We start from the raw sequence: 23,867 nt of genomic DNA, 5'->3' as shown, positions 1-23,867 counted from the left end.
CCCACCCTCCTTGGGAAACCCTAGCCATCTCACATCTGGCTTCCCATCTGTAAATTAAAGGGGCAGACATGGTCTCCTCTACGGCTCATGTGGGTCTCGGACTCTAGGTCCCAAAGAGTTTTCAGATTTTAGTTGGAATTTTAACATAGAATTGGCTGGAGGGGAAAGATCATCTGAAACCAAAAACATGGAAAAGAAACGCAGGCAGGTTGAAAAATACATTCTTGGAGTGCAAGTATTTAACTTTCTCTCTGATCTGAAACACACAGCCGGGGGAAACTTCTGGAAATGATTCATGGGAGCAGGTGGTGTATGTGGGATGGGGTGAGGGTGTCTGCAGGGCACCCCAGGTACTCCTCTGGCCCACCATGCCCCGTTACCATTTGAAAGCTGTTAAACTGGGACCCGAAAAAAATCAAGAGAGGGGTATGTGTGCAGTGGAGGAGGGTGAATGGTGCATCACTGGCGGGAAAAAGTCACCATGCACATTACCGTTGATTAATTGAGTGATTTTAGTTGAGTGAATATTGATACATGGCAGGAAGGCATGAAAATAAAATGAACACATACGGGAATTACTATTAACATAAGTGATAACATCAAAACATCTGGTAAAATGCAGTTAAAAAAAACAACACACAAATGAAATGGAATGTAAAACATTTTCACAGTATTCAAAGCTTTTGTAAGAGATTTAGACTCTATAAGAGGAGTGCTACGTGGAGGAACTAGAGGAAACAGGAATCTCGTCTGTGTCCTGTACATCTGCTGGTGAAAGGTCAGGAGGGCCAGCACGTTACGCCACGAGCATCTCTCCTAAGACAGAACGCCTGAGCCCAGCACACCCACGGGGTTACAGCAAAGCCCTTAGTTACGTGGAGTCTGATGAGAAAGACAGACTCTAGGTTTGGGCAATGGGGTTTCTGTCATTTACAGACCCAGGTGCCTTAGGGAGCCCTCAGTGCTAATTCACCGACACCCAAGGCCAAGTGTGACACAGGATCCTCTAAAAATAGAGTGTTCTTGGAATTCTCACCTCACTTTCTATCTTCTAAGATAAGTACTAATATTCTTCAAAGATTTAGCTGAGTTCTGCCCGTGACCTCACTGGATTCCACCCGGAATGATGATTTTAAACCTTCACGAATACAACCTTTGCACTAGCAATAATGACCCAATCAATCACAGACCTCTTTTGGAAACCAATGAGAAAGCCAATGAGTCTGCACATCGTTTTTGTTACATCCTTTGCTGAGAAAAACAAAGGTTTGTGATCAAATGCAGCTTTGGGCCCAGAGCCTCCCTTTGCCCTGCAATGGTTGATGTGTAATAGTCAAGGCTGTCCCAAGCCCACAGTGAAACTCAGTCCCGGGACTCTGTGGTCGGACTCTACAATTGCAATTCACATTTCCAACTTATTTTGAACTCTCTTACTGCTTCCTACCTGAGAATTCCCATTTAGAGAGCCCACCTGTCCATTTATAACCTTCCTGGGGTAACTGCTATGGCCCACACAAAGTCTTTCCCAAGGCCCTCACCCTGGACAGAGGCCTTGTTGCCTGACCCACTCTGTCCAAACAAGCAGAGGCATACGAGCACAGAACTCTTGAGTTAATCAGTCAAGACTAAGACCCAGATCCATACGCTCATGAAATTGCTCTGAATTTCAGTTGACGATAGGAAAGTAGAATGTCTCTAATAAACTAATATATATACACATTTTTAAAAAATCATCCAAAATTACAGGCAAATCACTTAAGATCCCCAACACTTTATGATTAAAGGTCAGAGAGAACCAAAAAAAAAAAGTATTAAATGATGGGTCACTAATTGTCAGGGGTTCATTAGATCAGGATAACCCTCAAGAACGTACTGAAGTTGGCAGGCTGGCTTTCAGACTGGAGTTTTGGGCAGTTAACAGAATCTTCCACTGTTTCTGTGTCAGGCAGAGAACATGCGGGTGACGCCTTCCAGCCCCAATGAAGCATTGGATTGGGTATAAACATTTGCCCAGAGGGACAATCGTTAAATCCTGGAGGTGTTACAGAGAATTAAGAATCAGGCTTGAGGGAGAAATTAATTCCTATACATTGAACAACAGGAGTCAAGTTGCTTCCGTGAATGGGTTTATGTACATCACTCATTAAACACAATGGCTTTGAGAATTATCTTGGGGCCCTTGGGGGAAAACCGTAGCTGCTTTGCCTTTTAAACTCCCTCCTTGGACGGGGACCCTTGTAGCTTAGCTTTCCCTCTGCAGAAATGAAAAAAGCAAAGCCAAACAAACATTTTTTTTTTAGTGCAGAGGACAGGCAGGCAGGCTATTCTGAATTTCTCGGCTCTCTAGGCAATCAAGTTCAAAGGAATCCATTTCTGCACAGGAAAGACAGGAATGGGATGTACTGTGAGTTTTGATTAGCGTTGTGTTCGGGCCAGGGCAAGCCAGAACCCCTCAGGAGGGAGGACCCACAGCTACACTACCAGGAGAATCCACCTCCCACTGGAAATGCTCAGAGAGACAGCCACTCAGCTAGAAAGTTGCCTCAAAGGCACCAAGAGACCCCAGTCTTACCACACCTTTCAAATGCTCAGTGGAGACTTTTTTTTAAAACCTTGAAAAGTAAGTGGGTCTGTTGGTCGCTTTAAAACAATGTGAAATGAACAAACAAGGGAATTAGAATACTGAGCTCTTTACCCAATGACAATTCACCCTAGACTAGCAACTTGCTCGACTGTTCTCAATTTTTTCTGTTTTTCTCCTTTAACCCTGTTTTTTGAAAACCACCGTTGCCTTCTCAGTCTACGAATCATCACCTCTGTCACACCAAGGCAGGCCCGTGCCGCCCTCCACGGGTCAGGAGGTGAGATCAAACCTGAGGCTGACGGTAACCACCTCCAGGGCATCTGAGACTGGCTGGTTCCTATCGGAGGTGACACGTGGCCACAGGGCCAAGCAATGCAGGCCCCTCCCTCTGCTCTTCCTATTTCTCCTGTACACTGTCACCCTCTGAGTGTGGTGTGTGTCCGTTTCTGTGCACGACGGACAGAAAGAGAAACTCCTCTGGAACTGAAAGCCGTGCATCTTACCAACAGTTAGAATTTTCTAGTTCCAAAGGCGTAGATTAGCTGATAGATCCATAAGCAATCTGTAATGACACAGAGAGTGGCAGAACCTAAGGTTCGCTGCCGCCTCTCCCTTGCCGCCCACCCCCTTTCTTTACCGCAGCGTTTTCTTTTGTCGTGACTGTGTCTCTGACTGCGATGATGCTGCACCTCCCTTCCCCTGGGGACGTGCTGCTCCACACTGTAGGTCTTCAGAAGCTTCCTGATCTAAATGGGTCTCCTCATCTGGGCATGCGGCTTTAAATATCGGCTATACTGGGGTCTGGAGCATGGGGATGGAGGGAGGGCTGGGAAATGCTGCAAGGGCAAAGTAGCTGGATTACGATGCCCTCCACCTCGAAGGAGCAGGGGGTGTGAACCGCTGAGGGTCCAGGGGTGTCCGCTCCCCCCTAACCCACCCCACGAGAATCACTTAAAGACCGACTGGAAAGTGGGACATTCGTGATTCTTCATCTTCTTCATGAAGTTTTTGAATTCTTTGTTTTTCTTGTCCCACTTATGGATGGCCGTCAGCAGGTACTGGCTCTTGACCTTGCGGCCCATGATGAGGAAGTGGTGGCTGAGGTTGTCCAGCTGGTGACAGGGGCAGTCGGCCCCATTCTTCAGGTACAGGACCAGCTTCTTCAACTCCTTCTTCTTGATGGGCCCCAGCTTCAGGGGCTTCTTCTTCTTGGGAACAATCTTCTTGTCGCCATTTTCCTTTTTCACTTCTTTGATTTTCATCCTCAGGGCTAGAGAGGGGGAGGACAGAGAGGGGAAGAGGAGAGAAGGGACAGAGAGAGTTTTAGAACACGGCTTTTCATCAGAAACCACAACCCACCCGCGGGCAGAAGAGCAGGAGACATAAAAGGCAAAGATCACCTGAAAGAGGGAGGCTCTATCTGTCTATTCTATAGATAAGGACCAAGGTCTCAGCTCACCTTCACGTACCAATTCTGCCCCCTGGTTTTGCAGTATCTGAGGGTATCTCAATGGTTGTCACAGGATGCCGTGAGAGTCTCAAATAAAAGTTCAAAACCAAATCATGTGTCTCTTTTTTAAAACTCCAGGACTCAGACTATCATACAATGCTTTAAGAGAAGAAGGGGATCATCTAATCCAATCAAGTCCACATAATCCAATGCTACCAACATCAGCACTCAAAGAAAAAACTTACCCTCAGTTGTGTTTGTTTGTTTGTTTTAAGGAGAAAGTTATTGGTTTACGTTTTTTTTAATATCCAAAGGACCTAAAATTCTTTGTCAGTTGGGTCCTGGAAAGAAGACAGACAGAACCTGTGTGTGTGCAGTCAGCAAGGGAAAGCTGACTGCATCAGACGTCAGCGTCCAACTTTGTCATCAGAGAAACCAGGGTTCCAACCACTGGGCCTCCAGGGCGTTCAGACAGCAGGTACCATTGACGTGCTGTCCACCACTCATCAACCACTAGATGGCGCCACTAATGGGCTCTCTTACCCACCGTGTAGACCCACAGAACCAAACTCGACTTTGACCTCTCGACCCATTCGAGCAAGTCCTGGTGAGGGCCTGATGGATAAATCCAGGTGGTGATTCCTTAAATCCCACATGGTACCTGGGCTTCTTCCATTCTCAGCACGGCTCCCCGAAGAGAGGGAAAGCCAGCCCTCTGCCAACTCTGCCTTCCGGCCTCTTTGTCTCTACAGAGCCTGAGTCAACAGTGTTTCAGGGTTAGTGTGTGGACCACACACTCTAGTGCTGGCTTCATGGGGTTAATTGGTGAGGATAAATTAGCGTGGAGGCGTTCTATTCATCGGAAGTGCACCAGAAACACAAACACAGCGTCCTTTTAACAGTCAACTCCCCTCGAAGCCTCGCCAGCCCTGGAGAGTTCCAAAGGAGTTGGAAATCATTTCTAGATTCTGGTCACCAGATGATGTGTCCATCCCTTGAATTCTTGTGAATTCCAAATCACCAAGCCCTCTCTTCTGAATAACTCAAAGCTTCCACCCACATTCCATGAGGAAAGACTTGAATCGAGCTACAGAACAGTAGCTAATGACTAGGAAAGCATCTGGATGCCCTCAAGAGCACTGAGTATTTTCCATGCACTTCCTCAGTGAAACCTAATACCTCCACGAGGAAGGTGCAATTATTTCCCCCATTTAACAGATGAGAAGACTGAGGCGTAACGGTTACGTTTACTTGCCCAGAGTCACTGACCCTAAACTAAACCCACGGACTGAGTGTGCACTTATAATCACCGTTCTGTCCAGGCCGAATTGCAAAATTCTTTATAATGAAGCTGACATGTCAAGTGCTGATTAAATGGACCAAGACAATACGGGAAAAGGGCTCGGGCTCTCTTCCCAGGTTTACCCACATTTCAAAATGACTTTACTTACGAAATGGTAAGAGTTCCTCCTGGTTGAAAGGGAACACCGCAAGAGTGAAGGCTTTATTATTTATTCTTTAGCTGATTAGAAAGCACACCCTTGGCCACCCCAAGAATTAGGAGAAATCCTAGGAACAAAGCTTCAGTGAATGTGTCAAAATCAGGAAATCAAATGCACTCCCATCCCTTTTGCTTACAGAAGGAGTTCCAGCTCTGCAGCCACCGAGCCCCAGGTAACAAATAGCCCAGGCCCGCAGCCCTTAAGGAAGACCTCACTCCCAAGGGTGGTGGAGGTTTTGGGGACTGGCCCAAGCAGCAGATGGTTAGCCCTGACCTCGCAGGCTGGTCCAGCCCCCCTGCCCACGGGAGTGCACTGAGCACAGTTTCCCAGTGAGCTCCTCTCTTTACTGCCCCACGGAACCAGCCACTGCCCAGCACCTCTGATTTTGCTTGATTCCTGCACCCACTCCCACCCTGAGGGCAGAGGCAGGGGGACCAGCAGGTGGGAAAGCCGCAACTAGGAACCAGCAGAGACCACCCCTCTGGGACGTCCGCCCAGACCTGCCCAAGCAGCCCTCCCTCTCCCTCCCCGGTTCAGCTCCCCTTGTCGGCTTACCATCCTTGTACCTGGTGGGTCACCTGAGAAAAGACTTCACCTGGGCCAGTCTATAGTTCGCTCATCTAGAAATGTGTCCGGGGGGTTGAGCCAGAGGAGACTCCCTGCCCAGGCCCGGGCAGATCAGGGCTCCATCTCTGCCCGCCCTCCGCACTGCGAGAACCGACTGACCCAAGGAAGGCAGCCAGGGACTGCAGGAAGGCGAGGCGGTGAAGACACCCTCCGAGAAGTGCCCCGACGTGTCACGTGACCCAAGGTCTAAAGCTGGGATCGATTAAATCACTGGCAGGGACGAATGCATTTCCAGGGACAACTGGGCAGCCTCTTTTCTGCAGAGAAGTGAGCCATCATTTTTTTTGGAGAACCCACCGTGTGCCAAGCACAGGACAGGTGCTCTCTGTGAGGCTCTCCTGACTTAATGCACAGCAACCGCTGTTATTACTGACAACGATCAAGGAGAAGGACTCGGGTTAAGGAACAACACGAGGCCACGCTTTGTGAAAAGAGACTCAGGACTACAGAACCCACCCCTGACCCCAAAGACCACGCTGGTTCCTGCTATACCATGACGGGGTTTCAGATGCCATTGCTTCAGTGGAAACTATTTCCCTCTTTTGATTGTGTTGCTTTTAATCACAACTCAAATCAAAAATTAATGTTCCTTTGCCATGACCGTGTCAAGGAATTTAGTTCACATAGGCGGGAGCACGGCGGGGAGAGGGAAAAGCAAACGATGGAAATGTGTTCTGCATTAGACCCTTCGCTTCTTGCCATTTGGCTCCTTTCTCTTTTTGAGGTAGGGAGAGTAGGGAAGAAAGAGGCACATGTGGCCAGAAATTACTAACATCTTTCCATCTTTCAGGGCTTTATTTCAGGGATGCAGATTACCAGCAATGTTTGGATAGGCGATTAGCCATCCCAGGTTGACTTCCCCCTGCCTTGTGGGTATGTGTGCAGCCTCCCACCGCATACACCCAGGGGCTGCTGGCACGGGGTGGGGGGAGACTGACCACTTCCTTTTCCCCCACCTGGCCTCCACCATGCAGACAGCCTGGACCCCAGGGATTTCGCTCGCCCAGAGACTGTGTTTGCGCTGCAACCGGTGCTGGTGGGCAGCGGGGAGCGGCCCCAGCAGGCAGCAGCTGGGCTCACGACTGGGGCGCTGCTGGAGTCCCAGGTCCTGGGTTCTAACCGGGTGGCCACAGAACCTGGATCTGAGCTCCTGGAGGCTGTAAAGCGTGGAGTGCCGTCTGCCTGCCGGCCTGGCCGGTCGAGCGTGCAGAGGGCCCGTGCTGGGCAATCCCAGGCAGACTGCTGCGCCCACCCTGCCCCCGTGCTTCTCTGCCCCCTCCCGAGCCTGTCTCCCACAGGGTGATGATTCTACACCTGCCTCAGGCCCTTGATCGCAGCTACCCGTGACAGCCAGACCCTGAACTGAGACAAAACAAAACAAGAAACAAAACCCTTCTCTGCGTTTTTTCCTAGCAGCAACTGAACGCCCTCCAACAGTAGGATATGACTCCTGCCTTTCACCTTGCTGGTCAGGGCCAGCGAGGATGCAGAGACCAGAAACTTTGAAAACTCAAAACTTAAGGTCACAGTTAGGGGCTGTCTGGGTCTTTCTCTGCAACCTTAAAATAAATAACCCCTTCTATTCAGGTTAGACCCTGAAAGTTTCATCCCACTTGCAGTCACCGAAACCATATTTTTTGCCCACAAATGATACCCCCCTGGTAGCCTCCCCGCAAAGCCTGGCCATTTTCTGAGGCTGAAATGAGCAGAGGAAGCTTGTTACACTCATCCCAAACGCACACTCTGTTCAAAACCATCTTTTTCTCCTGACCTGCTTATGCTAATGGGGCCGCCATCCTTCCAAATACCCAGACAGGGAGCCTGGACGAGAGGCCACTGTTGGCCAAGGGCCAGGCATTTACACGATCGACAGTGTGGAATCGCTGCAGGAGCGCAAGAAAGGGCCTGAGATGGGGAAGGTGCCGAAGGGGCTGAGTCAGTCGCCAGCTTTGTGACTCATCTGATTACAGATAACGGTTGCAGTGAAGAATAAAGTACAGAGACGAGAAGAGAAGGAGGAACCTCCACTGGGGAGTTCCTGCAAAGTCATCAGAGGAACGGATGGAAAACCAGGTAGCTCAGCATCTCGGAAAGCAAAGGGGGAAGGCGCTTCAAGTGGAAGAAATGCTCCTTCATCCCCAATGCTGCAGAGTTTAAGAATGAGTGTGGGACCAGCTTGCCAGCCTTGGCAGTGCGGTGGCGGGGGGCGGGGGGTGGTGGTTTGTTGACGACCTGTGGGAGCCACAATCCCAGGGGGTGAGGGAGACTCCCAGAGAGCTCCAAACCAATGGGAAGTGAAAAGGTTTTCCATCCTGACAACCACCAAGCGTCTGGAATGTTTGTGAAGGGTCATCACTGGCCACTTCTAGCCAAACACAGTAGATTGAGCACACAATCATTTCTACCCCTCTAAAATTATAGTTTAAAAAAAGTTATAAACACACACAAGAAAATGGTAAAGAAACAAGGACATCACATTTAGTATAATAGAAAGCAAATGGATGGTGGGTCCTGGCTTGATGAGAAAAGAAAAGCTGAAACCCAGCTGCTAACAGAGGGAGCTGACAGTAAGAAAGCAGCAGATCCACATGGCAGGACCCAGACGTGCTCGTGAACTGGGGCCATTGGGTGCTTCTGCATTCGATGACAGAGACTGTATTAAATATAGGAACTGAGAAGTCTGCATCAGGGCACCCAGATCCACCAGCCTGGCCATAAATCCAGATGACTGCCCCTCACCAACTCCAGCTGCAGCCAAGACGTTTATTCCGTACAGAAGGTTTGAACCCAGACAGACTGGGCTTGCGGACACCAGGCTCACAGGAGGACGGAGTAGTGGGGAGCTGCCCTGACACCAAAGGATTAAATGAAAGTCTGCACAGTGAAGAGCGAGACCCTCAGGTCTTAGAACACTACAGCAATACCCCCAGTCAGAGGACTGTAGGGTTTCTATCTAAAGAAACTAGTAGCCCCAAAGAGAAGACCTACAGCTCCCCCTAACAAAATTCCAAAATGAGGCCCAACAAATCACAGGCCATGCATACATGCAAAGAGCTCCAATTTAGTGCTTTACTCTTAAGCTCCAGCGGCCAGCCAAGATCAGCAGGCTTTTAAAGGAAAGACTCTAAATGGGAACGAGAGACCAAAACACACGAAACACACAGAAAAAAAGAAATCAGAGATAACAGAAACAAGCTATGGCACAGAAGAAAACTGTTTACAAAGATAATGGAAGATACTGTATTCATGAAACCAGCACAGAATGCTGTTAAAAGGAATGTTCAGAGAACCAAGAGTATTTGAAGTTTTAAGAGGTAAGAGCAGAAATAAAGAATGCAACACACGTGCTTTAAGGTAAGCTTCGAACAAAACAACAAAGAGATGGAGACAGGAGAGAGAAAGATAAAAGAGAGAACCCAACCAGGAGGTTCAACATCTGAATAAGAGAAAACCAAGAAGACAAATGAGAGAAAATACCAAAGAAATAATGCAAGAAAAATTTTCCAGAAATGAAGAATGTAAGTTCTCAGAGAATGTACTGAGAATGTAAGTTCTCAGTCTAAAAATTAAAACGAAGAATTTAACTAAAAATTAAAATTGTGTAAAAATTAAAATTAAGAAAAAAAGTGAGACAGATCTTTGTCTTCAATAATAGAAAATCAATAATAATAATAATAATAATAATAGAAAATCAATAAGCAATGTCTGAAAATCAAAATTAAAATTAAGTATGGTATTTATTTACTCCATTTTGCTATCTCTCATAAGAAATAGCTAAAATAGCTGAAAATTATTACCTCTGGGCTGGGGAAATTAGTGGTTGGAAGGCATGGGGCAGAGGCCTGCAGTTCTTTTGTTAAAAACCTTTTAATACTATTTGACGTTTTAAATTGCATTTATTCTGAAGCAAAAAACTTAGATTTTAAAAAAGCTTGCTGTCTAGTAAAGAACTGAAATGTATATAAAATGTCAATGAATCACAAAATGGGAGCTCTTAAAAGAAACACAAAGATTACATTTCCTGGCCCTTCACTCCCCATTCAGCTGGAGCAGCTTGGCGTTACTTAGGGCTTCTCAGGGAGGGTTTTGTTTAAGAATTCTGCTTTTTCCACTGTTTATTTGGGAGCACGGGGTAGCCTATAGAGCTTGTCAAGACGATCATTTTTCAGATAAAAAACCAATTAGGTTAGAATTCGGATTATTTACTTTGAATGCAAAGGGACGTCAAACCTGGTTCAGCTGAATAGGCTGCCCGAGGCTGGAGGTGCCCACAGCCCCCTGCCTCTCAGCCCAGCCACAGCTCCTCCAAGAAAGGAGCAGGAAAGCATGGGGTCCCAGCAGATTCTGGGGACAACTGACCGGCAGTCAGATATACCGTCTCCAATAGGTGCTAATAAAAAATCATCCTAGGGGCTTCCCTGGTGGCGCAGTGGTTGGGAGTCCGCCTGCCTTTGCAGGGGACGCAGGTTCATGCCCCAGTCTGGGAGGATCCCACATGCCGCGGAGCGGCTGGGCCCGTGAGCCATGGCCGCTGAGCCTGCGCGTCCGGAGCCTGTGCTCCGCAACGGGAGAGGCTGCAACAGTGAGAGGCCCGCGTACCGCAAAAAAAAAAAAAAAATCATCCTGGGGCAGGTAACCCACCACACAGTCTGACTCCTGACTTGCTTGCTTTCCTAAATTACTTTCTCTGGCAGACAGGGCTGAAGTTCCCAAACAGATGATCTGTGCAGCAGCCGGGAAAGATGGACAAACTCTTTACTCAGTGGCCTGTTCCCAGACCCCAGGACCAGGAAGAGCCCACAGGTGGGCGCCTGGAGCATCAGCCCTGGGGGTTCAGCTTACACCCCTCCTCCCACCCTGCCTCCCGGTGTAAGAGCCTGTTCAGATAGCAAGACCTCACTGAGCAGTCAGACAGAGAGGACCTGCTTTCTACGTCCCAGCCCCGTTTTCACAAATCTCTTGGGTGGGCGACCCTGAGGCAGAAAGCACCATCCCCAAAGCCAACTGTGCAAATGAGATTTGGTAACAGCGCTGGGTAAGGGCGGGGCTGGGAGAAACTGCTGCTGCTTCCAACACTCAGCAGAGGGTCTGGGCACCGCACGGGCTGGCTTGCAGGCAGTGGGATCCAAATGAGTCCTGCTGACAAAGGCCCTGCAAAGGCAGCTCAACAGACCTCCGCTCCCAGCAGGGGCCGGTGTTTGCATCATTAATTCCTTTAGCAAAGAAAGGGGCTTGCGCTTGGTACAATAACTCAGACTCTCTCCCTGACCACAAACCACGTGCTGCATACTTACAGGCATCTACTGGCTACAGGACAGACACTACAGAGAGAAAAGGAAAAAAAAAGAAAAATCAAAACAAAACAAACAAACAAAAGGATTGAAAGCAGCTTTTCTCTTTTTCTCATTTACAAGAAAACAGCAGATGTAAAAAATGCTCCTGAGTGACTTATTTGAGACAAATTATTTAACTGAAATTGTCCTGTTTTCTGGATCCCGGACATCTTCGGGAGGTGGGGGGATGGTCAGGCAGGAGGGTGGAATTTGCAGCTCTATGCCCTCCCAACCCACTTACAAGTACTCACACACACAGCACGGCGGCGTCGGTGGCGTCGGTGTCAGCCATCGGAATCCCGCTGCCTAAGCGCTTGATTTCATGGATTGTGTTAAATCCCCACTGATTGAAGCTAATGGTGCAAAATGGAAACCCCACTTTGAGACCAAAGGGCTGCCTGGTGTGGGTTTATTCGGGACGACGTGTGCACCGCGGCCCAGGCAGCAGGGACTTGGGCCCCACTCCTCCCAGTAAGGACCGCATCCCTCCCCCATGCCTCCCCAAGCAGTCGGCAGAGGAGAATAGGAGACTTGCTTAAATAAAGTCACTCAAAAGGATTAATGGAACCTTGGCTCCAAGTCCGGGCCAACCGGCCAAGGCAAACAGTCCTCCTGCCGGAGGGCTCACTAGTTTTCCATTCCACCCCGCAGTGTTCACCCCACACGGCACGTTGGAGTGCGCAATGGTCTCTTGGAAGGAAGACGATGGGGAGTGGGTTTCAGAACCAAGAATCGGAAAAGCCATGAGCTAGCCCTGGCTCTGAGAGATGCTCCAGAGAGAGGTCCTCAGGATGTCCTGGAAGGCTTGTTAAAATGCAGATTGGGGCGCTTCCCTGGTGGCGCAGTGGTTGGGAGTACACCTGCCGATGCAGGGGACGCTGGTTCGTGCCCCGGGCCGGGAAGATCCCACATGCCGCGGAGCAGCTGGGCCCGTGAGCCATGGCCGCTGAGCCTGCGCGTCCGGAGCCTGTGTTCCACAACGGGAGGGGCCACAGCAGTGAGAGGCCCGCGTACAAAAAAAAAAAAAAAAAAAAAAAATGCAGATTGCCAGCCTGCCCCCAGAGCTTCTGCTTCAGCAGTAATGGGACGGGGCCTGAGAATGTGCATTTCTAACCTGTTCCCAAGTGACGTAATGCTGCTGGTCTGGGGACCACACTTGAGAACCACTGGTCCAAAGGGTTTGAGGGCGGGCTTTTTGGTCTGTCACCATGGTTATTCACAGTGACGCATTCTGAGGACGCTTTCTTGGATGGTGTTTAAACTTACTGGAAGCCCAGGGCAGCCCTCCAAACTCATTAAAACTCAGGCCGAAGTCAGCGCGGGCAGGTCCAAGACCCAGCTGACCTTGGGCAAGCTGTTCTAGTGCCATTTTCAGAATCGCTGAGGTCTCTGGGGCCCCTACCCCGCAGAGGTGGAATCTTGCAAAGTCAGGAAAAACGAGGCTTTGTTAGCGAGACGCAGCATCTTTCAGAGTAAAGGACTCTAAGTCCAGAATCAGCCAACTCCAGCTCCTGGTTGGGATTCCATCACTAAGTTTTGTACAAATCACTTCACTTCTCTGGGTCTTCATGTAGCCATTTGGACCAGTGAATGTCAATTTCCATTCCAGCACGGGCAATCTGTCTAAGTCTTCGTACTTCCTTTCTCTGTCTTGAAACTCAGTATAGATTATCCAAGGGAAAGTAGCCTCTATCTCAGATGGCACCGGCTGCCCTCGCCGGCTCACGGCGCCCGGGGACCCTGCTGACAGTGGTCACAGCCCAAGCCCACAGAGAACACAATGGCACAAGAGCCTGGCCCTGACTGTGGGGTTGCCTAAACTCAAAGACAGCCCCCAGAAAGCATCTCCCAGCATGGCGGCAGGCAGGTCTTCACACTATCCCATCTGACGGATGGGAGAAGAGGCCTGGCAGTGCCCTGACCCCTCGGCTGGGAGTTCCCCGAAGCAGCTATGAGTCACACCCCTGAGAAGCGGCGGCAGGCACACCTCAGATCTCAGCCCTTCACTGTTCTCATAGTTGATCCCTCTGAGCAGAGGGTGTGCTCCAGACAAAATTTATGCTTTTCCTACCCATCCTTCCGGCCAAGCTACAGATCATCTTCTCCCTGAAGGTGATCTTCTCCAGCCCTGACCTTCAAGGTCCCACCCCGCCATCTGCATATGGACTCAGCACAGGTGGTAATTACCCGTGAGTGTGCTTTCTCAGCCCCCTCCCACCGTGAGCCTGCAGGCCTGGCCCACCTACCCACCCCTGTCCCTGGACTAGTGGGTGTCCCACACATCCCTGAGCTCAGCTAACACGGATACACAAGCGAACGAAGAGATATAAACAGCACAGTCTGCCCTGAAGTTCACAGCCTCACTGGTGAGACGGGCATCATTCGCTCACACCTCTGCTTCAGCAGGAACAACTACGGCCAACGGCTACTTGGCAGATCAGGCCCTGGTGTAGGTGCCTTCACAGGTTAACTCACTGAATTCTCTAGCAACCAACCCTGTGGGGTGGACACCCTCCTGATAACTGGCTTGCTGATCGGGAGGCTAAGGCAGGATGGCTCAAGAAACTGGCCGAGCTTCCACGGATCTCGAGGGGACACTGTGCCAGGAGGAGTGGAGGTGAGGCCATCACCATCCACCGCCTGAAGCACGGACAGTGCTCAGCTAAGGTCCAGGGGACCCAGGCCTCGCGTGAGACCTGGGCCGGTGGCCGCTGTGGGCTGGGTCTCACTAATTCTTCCCTAACACACAGAGAATGTTCTCCAACAAACCGACCCCAATCACTGTCCCTAACAGAGGTATGCCTGTGAAACCCTTGCATGGTACCTATAATTAAGAGAACATTTCAGAAACTAACACAACATTGTAAATCATCTTTACTTCAATTAAAAGAAAAAAAAAAGAGGACACTGATATGTTGAAACAGTAAGTAAAAAAAAAAAATCTCCGTCTTTGAAAGGCCTAGGGTGAGGAAATCGGCAGAGCAATTTCAGGGGTGTAAAAGTCTACCACGTAAATTGATTTGGGAAGCAATCTCTATGCAGAATTGCGCACATCAAAGACGCAGAGGAGAGAAACACTCCAAAACATCGTCTGTCTCTGGGCACTCCGAGAACGGCTGATGTCTAAGCTCTTTATTGTGTTTCCCACTATTTTCCAGGTTTTATAATTTTTATAGTGAGAAAAAAAATTACCCCAAAGAGAAGTAAGTCTTGTCGTACTCTGGGTAAATAAGAAGTTTACAGCTTACAGTTTATGACTCTTCCAGCAGGTGTTCAGCAGGTCTTCACAGAAAGCCCACGAGACACCAAATTAAACATCGATTAACCCTGTGTGCATTCGACCGGATTTCCCAAACAAACAAAAAATCAAATTCCTCGCTACCCCCTGAAGTTTCCTGGGGCAGCCAGCAGGGAAAAGCCCTGGTCATGGGCAGGGAAGCGAAAGGAATACAACTGGGCCTGCAAACCAGGACACTTTGGAGACAGAAGGAGGGCCATTTGTTTTTATGCTGGGACCACAGGAATAAACGGGGACTTTCCTGAGCAAACAGGATATGTAGCCACCCTAACAAGCAGGTGGCCCGCGTGTAAAGGGGAGGTGCATGTTTCACAGGTGTGGCTGGCATGGAGGTGGTGACGAGTGGCCTGGCGGAGGAGAGGGCAACGGAGGCCCTTCTTCTCCCTCTCCTGGCTGCCAAAGCTACCAGGCAGGTGCAGAGGTCAGAGGGTCTGCACCCTGTCTGACCGCAGGGCTGCCCACACTTCCACGGCCCTGGCTGGGGAAGCAGAGTCCAGTGGATACAGAACCATCGGGCTGGAAGGAGCCTTTGCCACAGCCCTACGTCCTACGTCCCGTTCCCTCAGTGCGGTGACGACAGCGAGGCCCGGTAGTGTCAGTGCCGCCGGGAATAATAAGCAGAAGAGGAGACCCGTGTCCCAGGGCCTCCTCCGCCGACGGGGCCTGGGGGCAGGCGGCGTCCTCACTGCCCCCCTTTCCCTCCCAAGGGCGTTCGAGGTATAAAAGGATTCGGAAAGGGAAGTACCTCTCTGCTTCGTCACAGATGTCTCTCAGGTACCAAGTTCAAAAGAGGGCAGAAAAACAGCCTATGTCCAAAATCGTTCATTCTAACCATCACGGGATGGCACAGGCAGAAACAGAGGCTGGTCCTAGACCTGAGCCCACCCCTCGCCCGCCATGAAGCTTCTTCCTGCTCATCCGAGATCCTCAGCCACGTAGCTACCCAGCTGACTGCACTTGAATGTTTCTGTTTCTTTTTTTCAGTCTTTCTAGGCTTTGTATAAAGAGCAGGGAGGGCAGAAGGCCCAGGCACCCTCGCAGCCTGCCTGACCCTGGCCTGGGAGGCGCCGAGCATCAGCCCGAGCCCAGCCTGCCATGCACACCTTCCCCGTCCATCAGGTGGGGCGGCACCCGGCTTCACCCCAAAGCCCCAGGGAGCGGCAAGAGCGCACACGTTCTCCTGCCACCCGCCCGGCACTGCCCCACCAGAGACAGACATGTATCCCCTTGGATTACAACGTAATGCAATCAGGATGGAGAGGAATGCTGGTCTCCCAAAGGTGAAGTCTGTCTTGGCCTCAGGTAGGTCTGGATGAAGCCAAGAATCTGAAAAGTTAATGACTGAAGGCACCCAGTCCTAGCTCTGAGCTGGCCTCCCCTCGAAAAGGGAACCCTCCTGCACTGTTGGTGGGAATGTAAATTGGTACAGCCGCTATGGAAAACAGGATGGAGGTTTCTCAAAAAACGAAAAATAGAACTAACATAGGACCCAGCCATCCTACTCCTGGACATATATACACAAAAACAAAAACACTGTGTATGTTGAAAAGATACATACACCCCAATGTTCATAGCGTCATTCTTTACAATAGCCAAGACATGGAAGCAATCTAAATCATCCGGATGAATGGATAAAGGAGATGTGGTGTATACACACACACACACACACACACACACAATGGAATACTACTCAGCCATGAAGAAGAATGAAAATTTGCCATTTCCGGCATGGATGGACTTGGAGGGCATTATGCTAAGTGAAATTAGTCAGAGAAAGACAAATACTGTACGATATCACTTAAAAATCTAAAAAATACAGCTAACTACTGAATATAACAAAAAAGAAGCAGACTCACATATATAGGAACAAACTAGTGGTTACCAGTGGGGGGGCGTGATGGGGGAGGGGGAAGGGGGTGGTAAAAACTGTTGGGGGGAAGATAGGCTCAAGGATGTCTTATACAGCACAGGGAATGCAGCCAATATTTTGCTAATGGAAAGGAACCTTTCAAAACTGTATAAAACGACAGATACAATACATTGAAAGCTGGCCTCCTCTCTACTGTCCAGGCTCCTTGCTCCCGCCGAGCTCAGCAAGCAGGCGCGCAACGTGGCCCATGGTGTCAGCCCCGAGCTGGGGGTCCCGAGTCCTGCTTCCAGATCCTGACTTCACTGGGTCTCCTTTCTTTCTCTCCACCCACCTGGAGCCCCACACACAGGTAAGGGGGCAGATCTGGGTCCTCAGAGCCCGGGGGGCTGCGGGCGAGGGGAACAGAGCGATAGGATGGGGTGCCCCCCTTGGGGCTCTTTTCTGCTTCTCCAGGAAAACTACTTATTAAGAAGAGACAGAAACAAAAATCAATACATCAACAAACAAACTTCCCCATGGCTGCGGAAGCCGCTGCGCCCCATGGCCGAGTTGGCCCAAAGGAGACCCCTCGGGAAGCCGGTGGGTGGGCAAGGACTCAGATGACGGGGACAGAGCTTCTTGGGCAGCAGGTGTCTGACCACATCCTGGGGCGGCGCGCCAACTGCCAAGGCACGCCTACCACTCAGGCGGCCAGTGCTTCCGACGTGTTTACCAAGCTCCTGGCTCCGGAACCGACAGATTTTGGTTAATGGGCCCCAACACGCCCCGTGTGCGGTGCATCCCTTCCTGCTGAAGACAGTCAGGACCCCGGGGTTCCGGGCGATGGCTCTGGCTCAGTCTGCTCCCCAGCATCTGGCCAGGCGTGCCCTTCACTGGCAGAGGTCAAGAGGGCTGACCCTCTGAGCCCACACACTCGCTTGCCCCCAGTTGTCCCCCCAGAGCTGGGACGAAGCAGGAGGAGTCGGGAAGCTGGGCGGGTCCCCCCGGATCTGCCCAAGAACGGAGGTCACCGCCCTGCTCACGCGCCAGGCATCGGGGACTGATGTCACCGCCACTGACCAGGGATGGTGGGAGGTGAATGTCACCCGGCCTACGATCAGACCTCCGGCACCAGCACAGACACTTCAGGACCCAGAATGCTCGAGCTCACGGCCACCACCCGGCCATTGCAGATAAGCTGGTACTACGTAGGAGGCATCTTGTCACCTGTCAGCACCCGTTTTGATCTTTGGTGGACAGACGTATAGGCACCGTATACCCAACAGCTACAGTGCCAATTTGTCGTAAATTGAGGGTTTGCAGTGAAACCATCCTTAACACGGCCTGCACGCGTGACCAATTACTACTGGTAGCCTGAGGGGCTGACACACCCTCTGAAGAACTTCATTTGCTGGCCAGTGAGGAAAGATACAGTTTCAAGACCCAGGCCCCCTGGGCAACGCTGCTGGCCGTTCTCTGGCGTTCTGATCTACCCCAGTCACGATTTCTCCAAAGTTCCTCCCTCCTGTGAACGCAGATTTTGTGCCTCACGTTCTCGTGCCTCACGTTCAACAAATAAACGATCTTTAAAGGGTCCTTATTATCTAAAGCGCTTCAGATGAGCTGCTGGGGCAAACCCATCCAGCTGGAGGGTTTCGGGGCACTGCAGGCCAGGGGCACAGAGGGGGGCTCCACGATCGCTCCCGCCACCCTTTAGAACCTGTTCCAGAGATGCCTTGGGAGCCGACCTTGCCCCACATCTGCAACTGACTTTCCCTGGCTTGGCTGAGGGGAGACGTCCTCTCACCTCCGATGCTCTAGACACTGCACCCTGAGGCTCTTGGTTTTCTGCGGTTCTACTCTCAAGCTCACCTATAACGTTAGAAATCGGCCTTGTAACACCCCTGCCCCCAGCAGATAAACAACAGAGCCACTGGCTGTATTTGGAGCTGCTCCCTGCTTCCCAGGGGCCACCAGGAACCAGGCCCTGCTGTGTGCGACACGGCACTCAGCGGGCCACCATCTCACATCTAGAATTTTCTCTGCCAGGCCAGGTGCTCCAGACCAACAAGGCTTTTTCTCCCTTACAAATGCCTTCCACGATTCGCGCGTTGGTACTCACCGCGTGAAGCCGGCTTTCTTTGTCTGCGACTCCATCACGCCTTTGAGGACCACCGCCCTCTGCTGCCACCTCCCAAGTCCACCTTACCGCAAGTGTCAGGCATCATCCTTAAGGGCCTTACAGAGACCTGGTAAAGTCGGTACAACTATCATTCACCTTGTAAGACAAGAGGATTTAGGCTACAGTTTTCCAAAAGACACCAGCTAGTGAGTAACGGAGAGTTCAGTAGCGTGCCCCCAAATTCACATGCACCCGGACCCTCAGAATATGACCTTATTTGTAAATGCTGTCTTTGCAGATGCAATTAGTTAGGATGGGGCCACACTGGATTTGGTGGATCCCAAACCCAACGACTGGTATATCCTTACAAGAAGAGAAGAAAGGACACAGACACCAGAGAAGAGCCATGTGGAGACAGAGCGGAGACTGGAGCCATGAGTCAAGGGATGCCGGGATTGCCAGCGGCCAACAGAAGCCAGGAGAGGGCCCTGGAGCAGAGTCTCCCCAGAGCATCCCCTGGAGAGCACCCCGCCTTTGGTGAGCAGGTGGACCCCAGCAAGCGCAGGTTGGCAGGGCCACACGCTGCGGGCGGCAATGTCATCGTCCATACCCACAGGTGACAGGCCATGGGACACTGGGTAAAGGCCCCGATGTCCGTCCAGGAAGAAAGTACACAGCGAGTGTCTCATCGGATAACCACAGACCTTCTTTCTTGAGGTCAGACACCCTTCCACATGCCCAGGAACCTCTTAAAAGAGTAAGGGTCAGTCACGCGCCGCGAGTAGGAAGTGGCCAAGCCAACCCAGGTCCAGGTCCCCCTCCTCCAGCGTAGAGGCCCCCGTGGACCAGTTTCTGTGATGAAGGTCAGGGTGAGATTTCCTTTGAAGAAAGGTTCCGCTTCGTGGTGTGTGTGTTTAAAGAACACCACGTTAGGACACAGCACATGCTGAGAGCGACGTGGGATTTAAGAGGCCATCCAGCCAAAGCCTTCTTCCAGAGATCAGTGAACAGAGGCTGAGAGGAAACAAGGACCCAACTCATCAAGAGCTGGAACCAGAACCCCCGCTGCCCCCCGCCTCGATCCCCAAGCACTGTCCTTCAACACACACTCCGTCTCAGAAAGACAACCCCCGGCCCCTCGGGCTCCCACCGCATGTAATCACACAGTCCCCTTCCCTCCTCTCCGAATGCGAACAACCCTCCCCCTGCTCCAAGGCCAGAACAAAATGCCCCAAACCGGAAAACCAAGCTGCAGCCGGGCTGCAGGACAACCCCGGCTTGCTCTCACATCTGTCACTTCCTCCAAGAAACGTGGCTGCTGTGGAGGAGGAAAGCCAGGGCCAGAGGTCCCTCTGCCAGTCCCCCCACCATTCAAGGAGAACCTGGCCCCTCACTCTGACCCAGGACCACCCATCAGGCAGAACAGCAGGCTGCGGCCCAGCACTCCATCCCCTCCGGTCCTGGAAACTCTTACTGAGCCATCCTGGGGCCTGTCCTCGTGAGTCCCAGACCTGCCTTCCTCTGGGGGCCTTTGGGGGTGAGTCAGGGGTTTGGACGGCAGGCTGCACTCCCATGCATACCCTCGTTAGAGAGCCGCCTGGGAAATGGGCTCTCAGGCCTCACACCCCCGTGACAGCCAGACCCAGGGTGAACGCCAGCGACCCTCCAGGACACTGCACAAGTAGCCGCGTGTCGGTTTCCTGAGCCAGGGTTTTTTTGGGGTGTGGGCCCCCCTGGAATTTCCACGCTGAGGGCTCCCAGGGAGGAACAGGAAGCTTCTCAACTCTGGCTGGGGTTCCTCATTCTAAGGCCCCGGAGCCAGGCAGGAGCACAGAGAGTTCTCAGCTGGTCCAGACCGGATTCCACCCCCCCAGCCCGCTCGGGAAGTGGGGACCAAGACGGGGGTGGTGAGCAAAAGAAAAGGAAAGCACCGGTGCTCTGCGGGGCCTGAGTAATTCGAACAAGGAAACCTGCCAGAAGACACATTAGGTCTGTAAGGAAAGAAGGCTGCAGGCGAAGAGCTGTCAGTCACGAGCAAACCCACACCAGCCACGGAGCCCCGTCCTTCCAGAGAAGCCGGTCCCGGGCTCCGCTGCCCCCAACGCCTCTCACACACACCCTCACACACACACAGTTACACAACTGGGAAAGCTAAGTCCCCAGGAAAGCTGATACCCGGAGCGGGGGGTGGACCAGATGTCCCGCCTGCAGGGCAGGAGGGAGGCCCGCCCTGGCCTGCGCTTCATTCCAGGTCTGTCGGCCTCCTCCCTGGCAACCAGAGGACCGGTCCCCAGGAGTCAGGAGCTCCAAGCAGTCTGGTCTTTGCCACGAAGACACGCAACTCAGACCAGCTTCGAGGTTCTGCTGTGCACACCGGAGCCGGCCTTTCCCTCCTGAAGGGTCTACGGGTGAGGGCGGGGACTCGAGGCTGGCATCCCAGGTTGCTGGGTGACTTGACCAGGCCACAGGCTGTCCCTCCACCTTCCTCCGGAAAATCAGGCGACGTCCTCCCGAGAAGGAAGGTTCGCCCTCCGACACAGCCACCTCCCTGGGGAAGCCATCAGCAGGAGTGCCGCCAGCAGGTGCCCTGAGGACCACGGACTCCGTGGGGCTGGAAGGACCGGAGAAGTCATCCTCCTGCTTCCTGCCAGATGCAGCCCTCTCGGGTCCGCAGGCAAGAGGCCATCCCGTCTGTGAACGGCTCCCTGGGGAGGGGGGACCCCACCACCTTGTCAGTCAAGGTTTTGTTTCCTCAGCAAGCCGGGTTCTACCTGAGCTACACAGCACACGATTTCCCTTGGCTGGACAAGCCAGTCCCAGTTCTCTCAGCCACTGTCCTCCTGACACTTGTGGTCCTGAGAGGCAAACACAGCCTTGTCGTTTGAAGGAGGAAGTGGCAAGAGAATCACCAGGCCCCAGAGAAAGCGGGAAACACCCAACTTTGACCCTGTAGCACCTAGGTGTGAGGCTCACAACCTACCTGCTGACACTTCAAGCTGCTGCCCACACGAAGTACCCACCATTGGCTACCACGGGCCAAAGGGATGTCGGGTGCTCATTCCACACGCCGGCATCAGTGCAGAGGACCAGTGCAGAGGGTGTCAGTAAAAGCCCCGGGTCACTTGCCACTGAGGGACAGAGGCTCCTAGATGTGCCCTGTCTGCACCCGGTTTGTCATGGCCACTGGCCCCTCTTGGGGACAAGACTGATACAAAGTCTCCGTCCCAGACGTTCTGAGTGTCCTCTCCACCTGATGCTTTGAACTTTAGTCTTCAGGTAAGATTTGCTCCCCTTGTGACCCCAGAGACGTCTGGGGCGTGAAGTCTGCGTGTATTTTAATAACCTCTAAAATTACTGTGAAGCTCCTCTGAGAAAAGCATCACCGTTAAGTATCCTGGTTCAGATCTGGTCTATCTGTAAAATGCATTCATTTTATTTTTTCTTTTTTAAGGAAAGCCAAGTGTGTGGCTTAGGTTAGAAATGCTTTAGGGAAGAGCGGCCATGCGGGGTTGCCCAGCAGAGCTGTAAGATGGCACGTGGGACCGTGGCCAAGGTCACAGGCTTGGGGTGGATTTGCAGTGTGTCCTTTCCAGGACACATCGGTACAATCTCATGGGGTCTATCCACCAGTTCTGAGAAGTATACACAATTATCCCGATTTGGCAGGTGAGAAAACTGAGGCCCAGAGAACTGGAGTTGGCCAGAGTCTCGTGGCTGACAAATCATGGGGCTGGAATAGAAAATCGGTTCTGAGGTTTGGAAAGTCCTCCTTGGAAATCACCCACACCGTGCCTGCAAATTGGTCTCCCATCAGGCTGTCATCCCCGCACAGGTGGAGAGGGTCCCCACTGTCCCTGGGTTTCTGAGGAAGCATGGGGGGACACGTCCAGGAGAGGGGCTGAGGTCGGGGTGCCCAGCAGCCAGCCAAGCCCCGTCAGGGGATGCGGACCTGCCGTGGACCAGTGCCGCTCCCAGGCTGGGGGTCCCACAGCTGCACCCCAACCCAGCTCCTCCGCGACGGCCTCCCACTCACTGCTCAGCGCTTCCACACGCGCCTGAGATCGAGACCCAGGTCCCCAGCAAGCAGGGAGGTGCCAGCAAAGATATTTATCAAGAAACCAAGTCACAGAGTTTTGCGGAACAAAACCATAAGATTTCAGAGCTGGAAGGAGCCTTAGAGGTCACCCAGGGTGACCCCTTCAACTTGCTTAAGGAAACAGGCTCAGAGACGTCACTGACTGGCCGAGTGGCAGCGCTGGGTCACATCGCAGGACTCCAGGATTGGGGCGATTGTCTGTCACATCCCACTTTATCTCCTCGCACAGAAGTTTTTAAGTTTGTTTTATTGTTGCGTTTTGTGTACAGGTGGGTAAACTGAGTCATGGAGCAGTGAAGCGGCTTGCCCAAGCTGACTCAGTAGGTGGTGGGACCAGGCCTTGAACTCAGGCCTGTATGACACTTCAGGCCACGCCTGTTTCTCCGGATGGATTTTTTATATCCCAGGGATTACACCATGCCCTTCACAACAACCCCTGCGAACCGCTGGAATCTGCCGAGGAGGTGGCTCTCGCCCAGAGAAGCAGCAGTTCTAAATGGACTTGCTGCAAACGCTGAAACCTAACAAAATCAGCCTGGTTGGCATCTGGAGGAATAAACAAAACACGGGGACTGGAGGAGGGCTCGCCGACCCGCAGAGATGGCCCTGGGCGATCCTGCTGCCCAGAAATCCCTGCCAGGCTCCAGAGCCCTCCCGGGTCTGGGGACTCGGTGGCGGGTTCTGGAAGGCGTCTCTCTGGAGCGACGGGGAAAGGAGGAGGCCCCTGACCTCAACCGTGGAAACTCAGCCCCCGGAGGGGTGACTGGCACCCACGCTCACCAGGCAGACACGCTCTGCACAGATCAGCACGCTCAGACCTACCCACACACACTCACACGTGTGCACACATACAGCGGCGCCTTCCAGTGGGTGGCCCGGCACCGGCCGGCGCTGCCCTGAGCCCACAGGCCCTCCTGTCCCAAACCTCTCACCCCTGACACCTGAAGCTCTGCACATCGTCGCTTTGGATGAATGAGCACCTCCTCCTTCAGTTTTCCTCCTCCTC

The 23,867-nt window shown here is 52.1% G+C and overlaps 1 protein-coding gene across 1 annotated transcript in view; it reads right to left on the bottom strand.

Annotated features, from left to right (window-relative positions):
• Positions 1–493: 493 nt before the first annotated feature.
• Positions 494–23,867, bottom strand: part of SFRP1 (secreted frizzled related protein 1) — a 47,999-nt gene continuing 24,625 nt past the window's right edge. The window contains exon 4 of the mRNA XM_024764980.1: positions 494–3,854. Coding sequence (XP_024620748.1) covers positions 3,532–3,854 — 323 coding nt within the window. The 3' untranslated portion in view covers positions 494–3,531. The remainder of the gene's footprint in view (positions 3,855–23,867) is intronic.

Source organism: Neophocaena asiaeorientalis, unplaced genomic scaffold (genome assembly GCF_003031525.2).
Source record: "Neophocaena asiaeorientalis asiaeorientalis breed wild unplaced genomic scaffold, Neophocaena_asiaeorientalis_V1.1 scaffold14, whole genome shotgun sequence".
NCBI classification, from domain to species: Eukaryota; Metazoa; Chordata; class Mammalia; order Artiodactyla; family Phocoenidae; genus Neophocaena; species Neophocaena asiaeorientalis.
This window is presented reverse-complemented; position numbering and strand designations above follow the sequence as displayed.